This window comes from Crocodylus porosus, unplaced genomic scaffold (assembly GCF_001723895.1).
Source record: "Crocodylus porosus isolate Cpor-Errol unplaced genomic scaffold, CroPor_comp1, whole genome shotgun sequence".
NCBI lineage: Eukaryota > Metazoa > Chordata > Crocodylia > Crocodylidae > Crocodylus > Crocodylus porosus.
Window position 1 is genome coordinate 24,492,410 of NW_017728951.1, and position 10,749 is coordinate 24,503,158.

General features: G+C 48.2%; 1 protein-coding gene across 5 annotated transcripts in view; it reads left to right on the top strand.

The window, feature by feature from the left end:
- The window catches only part of NT5C2 (5'-nucleotidase, cytosolic II), a 74,765-nt gene that overhangs the window by 51,978 nt on the left and 12,038 nt on the right, over positions 1-10,749 (top strand). For all 5 annotated transcript variants that reach the window (XM_019555663.1, XM_019555660.1, XM_019555661.1 and 2 more), the window contains 4 exons: positions 6,136-6,253; positions 7,731-7,826; positions 9,142-9,233; positions 10,223-10,280. In XM_019555663.1, the coding sequence (XP_019411208.1) occupies positions 6,136-6,253; positions 7,731-7,826; positions 9,142-9,233; positions 10,223-10,280 (364 nt within the window). The remainder of the gene's footprint in view (positions 1-6,135; positions 6,254-7,730; positions 7,827-9,141; positions 9,234-10,222; positions 10,281-10,749) is intronic.

A 10,749-nucleotide genomic window follows, 5' to 3' on the forward strand; every position in this document is an offset into this window, starting at 1 on the left:
CATCAAAGCTGCTCCAACGTGCTGTAATTACAGTGCATCAGAGCAGACTCGATTAATTACGGCGCTCCAGCGGACTCCAGCATCACGTGTATCAGCGTCCCCGTGCTGAAAAATGGCGGCAGGGGCTCGTTCAATGAGCTTTAGTTAAAGTGCACCTGCTGCCATTTTTTCAGCATGGGGTTGCTGATGCATGTGACACTCTGGGTGCTTTAATTAGAGCAGCTCCAAGAGCCACTCTAATTAAAGCTTCTCCCCCCTGCAACTTCTGGAGCATACGTATAATCGCTCTTACGCACAAGCCGTGGATAGCTAGCGAATAGTTTTAAGAAATCTAATTAGGGAAATCATTAGCAACACCTAGGGGGTGCACGCAAGTGCACGTGCACCCCCTGCAAAAAGCACTGCCAACACTGCTGGCGGTGCCTGCGGGCGGTTGCCGCTTGCCATCCCCCCCGCCCCACCGACACCACCAGTTGAATCTGTGGGCGGTCCGTGATCACCACTGGACACTGCTAATGCTTCCAGCAGCGTCTGTGGGTGGTTGGCACTTGTCACCCCCCACCACTGATAGTGCTGCGACTGCCTGCCAGAGGTCACCGCTCGCTGCCGCCGTGCTCCTGCCAGCACCTGCACCTCCACCGCCTGCAGGAGCTCGCTGTGCCCCCCCAGCCGCCGGGGGCACGTGGCGCTCATGAGGGAAACAATGATCTTCAGAGGCCCAAAAGGATGGGACAGGGTGACCCAGCCCACCTTGGAAAGCTCAGGCTCCTGCGGCTGCATCTGGGCTCTCAAAGAAACCTCTGGCTTCTTCCACAAGAAACAAGGTTCTGCCTCCATGCAGCTGTCTCTGCTGCATAGGAAATCAGTGACTGGTCATCGCCATCATCAGCCCAACCCTTTTTCCAGGCCAAACGCTGTATGGTGATTTTGGGAGCAGAAGTTTGTCATCACACACAAATTATTTGCAAATATGAATAATTCTTGTGACACTTCAGGCACGGAGCAGCACGGATTTGGTAGCTACATGTTGGCACGGGAGAGAGCATTTTCCTCCCTTCCCATGCAGTCAATCATCTCCAGCCAACTCGTGGTGATGGATGATGGCAGGCTCTGGTGGGAGCCGTGTGGCACCTCTGTTGAAGCCTGAATTAGCTGAAGGTGGCCCGATGGAGTACTGTTGAGGTGCAGATCTGAAAGGGCTTTCTCAAAAGCCAGCCAAGCCAAACATGCTCCCAACTTTCTTACCTGTGCAGTTTGCAAAACAGTCGTTGACATTATTCCATGAAAGGTGCAGACTGCACTGCTATGAAGGACCTTAGAAACACTATCCAAATCCTTCAGTGTAGCGGTATGTGAACCTCTTTAAAAGTCATTTCTTAGCCCTGCAGATGCACGTAACATGCGGAACAGGTCTCATTCTCTGTACCAGGTCTAGTTGCAAATGGGTCCTGCACCATGCCTTGTATGGTTCTGTGGCACTTCCCATACCAACACATCACAAAATGCCCTGACCATAAAAGCTCAATTTTGCTCAGCAAACACGGGTGTGAAATGCAAGAATTAAGTTTTGATATGCATGAGTCGCGCCAAATCAACATCCCAAGTCCTTGCTGGGAGCAGTTTCCAGATCTAGGGCAAAATGCTCTTCTCTGATCTCCACAGCGGTTCTTGACTGAGCTGTTCTGCTGCGGTCGCGTGCAGCAGCTTGGCGGGTGCCAAAGGGATGGCGCGCTTGAAAGGAGAGACAGGGCACCAGGCCACATTGTAACCTGCCACCGCATCAGGAAGGGGCAGTAACGACGAAATCGCAGATCAAGGTGAAGCCCCGTCCTGAACGGACTGTACGTACTTCTGAGAGAAACCTGAAGGGTCTGTCTCTCGAGCAACAGTTGTGCAGCTTATCATGCCAATAAAATATTCCTGGATTGGCTTCAGCATGTTTTGTGGACTTGAGGGTAGGATTTTGCCTGGATGAGTCACGGTTACTAAACGCGTCTCCTCTGTAAATCAGTTTGAAGCAGTGTTTTGGAATAGCCAGCAGGCCTGCTTTCCACCTCACCCAAGGGCAGCAGCTCCAGCAAACACTCGAGCCCTAAATGGTGCAGAGCTGTGGCGGTTTTAAAATCAGTGTGATTTTTTTTTTTTTTTAACAGGGGAGCCCAGTGTAACTCCTTCCAGGCTGGAGTGACACTCTGCATCTGCACCTGCCTCATGTGAGTTAAAATCCTGGCAGCAGCATTTTGCACATGCTGGAGCCTCTGTAGAGATTTTTTTTTCTTTTCAGGAAGGCTATAAAATTGCTACCGAATGTGTCTTGGCAGCAAAGGTAACGGACGGAAAGTGCACGAGGGCGCCGCTCCTCTCTGTACGAGTTCCACTCATTCCAAATTGGCTTCCCTTCCAACGGGTGCTGCATAAGGAAGCCCCACTCATCACGGACATAGGGCTGGCACCATTCACGTCTGTGGTCTCGCTTTGAAACAGTCGATTATGGGATTCTGTGACAAGTGACAATGTGACGGGGAAGCTGAAAGTGCTGTCCGCTGGCTTCTGTTTTCAAAGCTTTGGTTGTTCTCTTCAGATCCATCGTTACAAAATCCATGAGCACTGCGTACAGACGCTTTTCTCTGTTTTGGAACATGGATTATGAAAAATAACTTGTCCCTTTGGGGTTGAGGTTTTGGCATGTTTGCAGAGGCCTGGGGTTCAATTACAGAAGGAAATTAAAATAAGTTATAATAGGTACGTAGACTTTACTGACAGGATGTTCACAGGGGGCCAAGAGACTGTGCAAAAGCATCCTGAGGATGAAGCACTTGTGCTTTGATGGCTGTGCATCCTTCAGTGGTCGGGGTTTGGGTGTGCTTCGGGCTGTGCAGAAGCTCATGGCGCAGCTGGCCCTGCATGGCAGGTCTCCAAAATCCAGGTCACCCGTAGCACTCTACAGCACTCCTCAACCTGTACTCCCAGTGTAGGATTGTGGAGGAGTTCCCAAGAAAGTTTTTTAATTATCAAAGCACCCTCTCCTCACTTCTGAATTCTTCCACAGATGAGTGAGCGGAGGGAGCTATAGAGACGCATCAGCCTTGAGTACAGCACTGAGTTGTATGTGTGTATGTAGGTAGGTAGCACTATGCACAGTGTGGATGCCTTCTCCTGCAATGACGCTGCAGATGCAGCCCCACGAGTCTGTTCACACTGGTTATCTCAAGTAGATGAATCATTTGCCGGGAAGCTCACGTTACCCAAATGAGCGTTCGCGCAGCTTGCAAGAAAATGTCAGTAGGTCGTAGCTCGTCCTGATTAATATGTTGCGTACTGTGGTGTGGCGTGTTGTTGAAACGGGACATGGGTTCGGGTGAGCTCTGACTCTGTTCTCAGTTGTGTCTAATTAAAGGAAAGTTTATCTTGGACCACGTCGTGGTAACCGGAGAGCAATGTTTATAGTCCATTTCCATCCTCCCGGCGTCCAGTTTCCAGAGTCTGTTGATGTCGTGTATTAGCAGGGAGACTCCTATTTTAGTGGCGACATCCAGGCAGAACAGACTGACCTGAATGAGCTAACAGGTTACGTTTCTGCAAAGCTGGGGCCAGGAGGCTGGTGAGGAGCAGGGTTTTATAGGTGAGGATGTATATTTTTCAGAACTTCAGGGCCCGCTGTTGGGCTGGGCTGGGCTGGGTTTCCACCTCGGAGAACTGGATTTGTTCCCCACGTTGTCCTAGTATGAGAGTCCCATATAGTCCTCTGCAACAGCTTTTCCCTTGGTGGCTTTTGAGCTGCTTTCTTAGGTTTAAAAGACTGAAAAGAAGTCCTTAATGGTGAGTAGGTAAAAGAGAGAGGCGGCCAGTTGTGGGGAGGGATTGAGTTTGCAGGTATGTTGCAAGCCACGTGATGCAAGGCTCCATTCCTCTGAAAACAGCATTAGATAAACCTGGGTGTTACTCAGAAAGTTGTGCGAGCAGCAGCCAAGCTTTCCTAGCGAATGACTCCTGGGGTTGATGAGAAATGCCTTCTGTCCATCTCGAACGGCTTGTGGCCTCTTGTGGGGCTCAGTACAGTGGTCTTTGGCCTCCAAGACCGCCAGCTCCATGGTAGCAACAGCACAGTGCAATGGGGCTTTCTGTGTGCAGTCCCTTTGGGAATTTTTCCGGGCTCCCGGGGCGGGATAAGGCAGCAGCAGTCCGAAATCAGTGTGGCTGGCAGGAGTGCCTTCGGCCTGTCTTTGTGCCAGGCTGCTTAAATAAGAAACTCTGAGGATTTGTCTAATGGCAGGTATATTTTTTGCCCAGTCCCAGCAGCGGTTTGACGTTAGCTGTCCTTGCTTAAGGGGCTTCATCATCCCAGCCTCTGATCCTGCATGATCCTTTCTACATTTTATAGCCAGCCTCCTCTTGCTCCTTAAATGCCAGTCCACTTCCCAAGATTTCCTGCTCAATCCTGCTTCTCTCATTTACCTGCAGTATTTCTGCCTCTCCTTCCCACCCACAAGTCCATCTGCCTTTTTGTTTCCAAAAGCCCCAGGCCCCCAAAGCTTTGTAACTTTCCCTGTTTTACTATTATTATAATGAAAAGCTTTTATAACTGCAGTATTACTTTTAAGTGCTCTTCACTAGGAGTGTTGGTATTAAAAACGTGTTCTCACTTGCAGTGAATTGTCATGTGTCTGAGTGAGGGTAAGCCTTGGCAAAAAACCAAACCAAACCCGTTCTTCCCCCCATAACAGTCCCACACCTTAAAACTTAGTCACTTCAATGCTTTGGAGAACATGTGTGATCCCTCCTGTCACTGCAGCCCCCTTTCTTCTTGTCCTAGATTTCCTTCATGGTCCTTTCCTTTTTCATCTTTCTCCTCTATTTTGTCTTAAGTGTGTCCCTCCCTCTAACTTAGCTTCTCTTTTTCCACAATCGTGTGTATGTTCTTGCCTGTGCTAGTTCTCTGGGGATTGTAGATGACATTCATTATTATTAATTGTATTATTTTCTAATTCCCAAAGATGTGCTAGGCGCACCATAAGAAACACAGATCTGTGCTCTGCAGAGTTTACTGTTTAAGTTGGGCCTATATGTGTGCGACTTGCAGATGTCTGCAGTCTCCAAATGCTTAAAACAGTGGAGCCCACTGACATCTCCCTCCTGACTACAGTAGAAATGACCTGACCTTGATCGTAGGGCCAGAGCCTGAGACAGAATTTCCACTGAACAAACTTAAACATCTAGTTCAGAGAAATACAGTGAAGCCATTGTAAATGATTGTTTAATGATTCTGTTCAACTGAGAACTGTTCGGTTCATTGAAAGTGCAATGGGAAAATGGGCCTGATGAGAATAGATCTGCTCAAGAAATACGTTTTCTCTGCAATGAAATAAGGTGTATTTCGTGAATAAGCAGAGTCCTCTGAAATACCAGAATAATAGGCTTGTATAAAGGACAATGTTTTGGTATAAGAAGGTAACATCTCATGTTTCTCCTGTACCATCCCTTTTTATTAACATATTATCTGCTAACCTGACAGCTGTCCCTTCAAAGGCAGCCAGGACAGCCCACAGTACATATAAACTCCTCCTAGCTGGATTCCTGACGCTAATATTAGCCTGCAGAATTGAACCCAGGCTCGTAGCAGTAGCACTGCGGCACATTAAATTCAGACCCTCTGCCGCCTGCACATCAGCTCCCAAACTGTATTGGCTCATGTGTCAGTGTGGTGAAGAAAAGGAATGGTGTGAAGTGAGCAGATAGAGCATCCGCCGCCGGTGCAATCAGTGGTAGGCCTACCACCACTTGTATGTGTTTGTATCATGGAGTCAAGGGCGGGGGGAGAGATGGTGTCTGGAATAATTTTTGTCTGAAGCAACGAGCTCTGATGGCCTGACTGATATTTCATCTGGTGCATTCTGCTGCTGAAACCTGAACTGCATTTCCACGCTACAAAAGGCCGCTAGTATATCATGATCTAATTCCAGGAGCGCTGTAAGCACCGAAGCAGGAGAACTTGAGCTAGAGAAGGAAGATGATGGAACCGAGTGTGGTGGTGTGGAAGAGGGAGGAGGGAGAATGGAAAAGTTATTTTTAACTGTCTTCTTGTTTAACCCCCTGGCTATTTTTATATTTTCTAACTGAAATCTCATCTTGGTACAGTGTATAAATCCCCTGAATACGAATCTCTTGGATTTGACCTGACCGTAGAAAGATTAGTTTCCATTGGATACCCTCATGAGCTGCTCAATTTTGTCTATGATCCTGCATTCCCTACCAGGTAAATGACTAAAAGATACTGACCCGGTCTGCTTGAGGCTTTGAATATTTGTTCTGAAAGATCATAAAAATGAAAGGTTGAGTGTTCAGAGGGCACCTTTTAGGCCTGCAGTTGGGCACAGAACCCAGGTGAGTAAATGAATGGTTTTCACTGACTGACCTGCCTCGCACAGCATTTTGCACACACATCCAGACATGCCAACAGAGAGCGAAAGTGCAGGGAAGGAGGTTGGCTGAGAATGTGGTCCAAAATAACTGTGGAGAGCAGGAAGAGTGAAGGGACACAGCTGGGTGAACACTCGCTCAAAGCCTAGGTTTGAGGGACAATGAATTTTTCCAGAACGTGAAGCTGCTCGAATTTTTCATACAGTATTACAGTTTTTAAACAAAGTGTTTCTCCATGTGGGCTTTGCACCAGCTCACCTGGAGAAACCCAGAAAGTGGGAACTGGCTGGAAACCTAAATGAAGGTGGGATCAGTCTAGTTGCATTGTCCAACTGAATGCAGCACAGAAGGTGCCTGCAGAATAATTCAGCGCTTTAATTCTTACGCTTCTCCCCCTTCCGTAGTAGCAGAGGGACAGGAGTTCGTCTGACACAGAGCAGGTCCTTTAAGGTTGTTCCCACTTGGGACTTGGCTGGGTTTCACTTTTCTGATTCCCGTGGAGGCTTCTCTGCAAAAATCTCAGCAGTAGGACCATTGCTATGGACCGTCTGGTTTTGCACCCGCCGCATCCCTCCTCCCCTCCTGGTTGGCACTGAGCTGCATCTTCCTGTATCCTAATAACAGTGACCCTTAATGAACCTGCCAGGACAATTCCAGTGAGCATATTCAGTGAATTCACTGTCTTCGTCCTGGGGAGGGGAAAGCAGGGATGCTTGTGCAAGGCAGCATTTTTCTCCCAAGCCCAGTGACCAGATAAACGAGAGCAAATGTTGTGCATCTTTGCCAGCGTACACGTTTTGCCCCTCAAATTGACAGCGGCGAACTGCCTGCCATTCTGCTGCTGTCGTGTGCCACACCTGACTCTCCTAGATGTGCCAGAGACGAGCAGGGTGAAGAGATCCCTCCAACATGGTGTGTGCTGCACTGCAGCCCGGCTGAGTTCTCTGTGAACTGCTGATGCAGGTGTGAGTGTCAAACACATCAAAAGCTGCACAACTTCCTGGGGGAAGGCATAGCTAAGCTTTCTGCTGAGTAAAATGATCCTGTTCTGAAATCTAGAGAGGCCAGATCAGTTATCCCTTTACACTGGCTGTGTGTTTTTGTTCCCAGAAGCCAGACAAAAGGTGCATTAGAAACCTGTCCGCACATTCGCATCCCCTGTGTTGGTTTTGGCTTTGGACAGGACCCGCTAGACTTGGTTCCACCCAAGCAAATGGTTTCAGAGCTGATGTTCAGAGGTCTGCTGTTAGCGTGGGGTGTTTGGCCAGTGCTGACTGTGTTTTGGATTTCACTCTTTAATTGCTTTTTGACAGAGGCCTGGTGTTTGACACCCTGTACGGAAACCTGTTGAAAGTCGATGCCTACGGGAACCTCCTGGTGTGCGCACATGGGTTTAACTTCATGCGAGGGTAAGTGCTGGCACCTGATGGCTTATTTCTGGTTTAATATGTGCATTTTGGTGGATTCAGTTGACATCTAAGAAATGTCAGGTGTCCTTAATGTAGAGACATTTCATTATCTGTAGGGAAAAAAGTCAGTACAGTCGCCAGAGATCCATGTTTTGTAGACTGTTGAAGTTGGAATAGGAGGTGTGGTGGAGAAGGTTTCCAAAATAATGTGTGAGGCCTTTTACCTGGGCTGGCGTAGGTTTAGTTTCCTGCCATCAGTTAAAATAGGGCAATTGTGTCAGCACTCTCTGGAGCAGGCAGAAGTCTGCATCACATGATGCACTTCATCTTAGCTTGAGAAAGGTCAAGGACTTAAACTAGCACAGGAACTACATTTTCAGAGCTTGCCTTTTCAAAGGGTGATAAAGCAGTGTGGAAAAGGCCAGTGTGATTTCCTGCAGCCCCCTTTGTCTGTTAGCATTATCTTACCTGCATGAGTGGAAAGTCTAAGAAGAAAAGAGGGAGCAACAAGCGCTAGGAGCAAAATGCATCTAAGTAAATCCTTGGAGGTGTTTTAAGACCCAGGTAGACAAAGCCTTGGCTGGGATGATGTAGTCAGGGCTGGTCCTGCTGTGAGCAGGGGGTTGGATGAGTTGTGACTTCCTGAGGTCCCTTCCAGCCTCATTGCCTGTGATTCTGTGAAATAGGAAGCAGAAACTTTAGAAGATGAACAGCAGTGAAAACTCCCAGACAATAAATAAGTGATGTTTCCATGGACTCCGGGGAATGGGACAGGAGTAAACATGCCCACAATCTGGCCCTGCTGCATAATGAACAAAGTGTATTTAATGACCTTTTTAAACATTGCCACTCTGCCTTTTAATGATGAGAGCCTCATTATAACCTCCAACAGAATAGCTCTTGCCTCTAGAGATAAAAACTACATGTGGAAGCTCAAAAAAGCATGAAAATGGGAGGGGCTGTTGACTCAGTTTGAGATGAAACAATCAGTGCAAGTGCAGTGGATTTGAACACAGCTGTCAGGTCTGGGGTTAAGCTGTTCTCATTTCCTCTGCCAACCTTGTTCACTTTATGTACTAAGTATTGATGCTGGTACCTGTAGCTCTGCCAGAGCCAGTGTGGTTATGGGAGCGTGAAGTGAATCCTATGCTTACTAGTTCTTCACCAACACAGTGGTAACTTCCACTCAGCATGGTAAAAGTAGACATTGCCAAAGGCTTGATGGACTCTTGAGTGAGATGACCTTTTCTGAAGAACTGGAGAGCATCACGTGGCCTCACTCATTTTCTTCCTTTGCTGCTTTATTTGCTTTCAGGCCAGAAACTCGGGAGCACTACCCAAACAAGTTCATTCAGAGAGATGACACGGAGCGGTTCCACATTCTGAACACACTGTTCAATCTACCAGGTGAGTCCTAGTCAGGGGGCAGAAGGCCAGATCCTGCAGTAGTGGGAGTTTTGCCAGTGACTTGCTTGGCAGCATGATCATAGAATCACAGACAGTGAGGGCTGGAAGGGACCTCAGGAGGTCACATCTATTCCAACCCCCTGCTCCAAGCAGGACCAGCCCCAATTGCATCATCCCAAGCAGGGCCTTGTCCTTAAACACCTCCAAGGATGGAGACTGCACCACCTCTCTGGATAGCCTGGTTCAGTGCTTCACCACCCTCCTAGTGAGAAAGTTTGTCCAAATATCCAACCTCAGCTTCCCTTGCTGCAGCCTGAGCCCATTGCTCCTTGTCCTGTCATTTGCCCCCACTGAGACCAGCCCAGCTCCATCCTCTTTGCAGCCCCCCTGCAGGGAGGTGAAGGCTGCTCTTCAATCCCCCTCGGACTTCTCTTCTCCAGACTCAATCAGCTCAGGTCCCTCGGCCTCTCCTCACCAGTCCTGCCCCCCAGCCCACAACCATTTTCATTGCCCTCCGCTGGACTCTCTCCAATGTGTCCACATCCTTTCTGCAGTGGGGGCCACACAACTGAACACAGGACTTCAGATGTGGCCTCCCCAGTGCTGAATACAGGGAAGAATCACTGCCCTCCATCTGCCAGTACCGCTCCTATGGATGCAGCCCAGGATGCTGGTCAACTTCTTGGCACAAGGGCACACTGCTGGGTTCTGTTCAGCCTCTTGCCCCTGTCCCCCCAGGTCCTTTTTTGCAGAGCTGCTGCCCGACCCGTCACCCCCAGCCTGCCCTGGTGCAGGGGATTGCTCTGTCCTAAGTGCATGACTTTGCACTTGTCTTTGTTGAACCTTATGAGATTTTGCAACTCATGATGACACCTGTTACTGCTTTTTGGATTTAGTTACATGAACATCTCTTTTTCCAGCTGTGCACCCCAAAATTATTTTAACTGTTGGTTTCATCCTTGGATTAATTCTGTTTTGTTTCTTTGCAGAGACCTACCTGTTGGCTTGCCTAATAGATTTCTTTACTAATTGTGACAGGTATACGAGGTATGTATGCTCTCGGAGTTCATACAGCTAACAGTGTGGTAATTTTTTTTAATAACGTCTGCATTTGTAAAATATCAAATACAATGGAGCAGCTCTGTCAAGTTTTGAACTAATCTCTGTTATGGCCAAGAGCAGTCTATCGACTGCCTTCAGCAGACATAAGATCACGCCTTTTTAACTTTTTATGTCTGGTGAAGTCAGTGCTGAAGAGAAAGCCAAATTAATATCTAAAGTCACTGGCAGTATGTCTTTTCCTTCATGCTGTGCACCTGCGTACGGTATGGGTTTCATAGATTTCATAGACATTAGGGCTGGAAGGGACCTCGGGAGATCATCGAGTCCAGCCCCCTGCCCAAGGGGCAGGAAGTCAGCTGAGGTCATAGGATCCCAGCAAGATAAGCATCCAATTTACTCTTGAAGGTGTTCAATGTAGGCGCTTGAACCACCTCCGCTGGCAGACTGTTCCAGA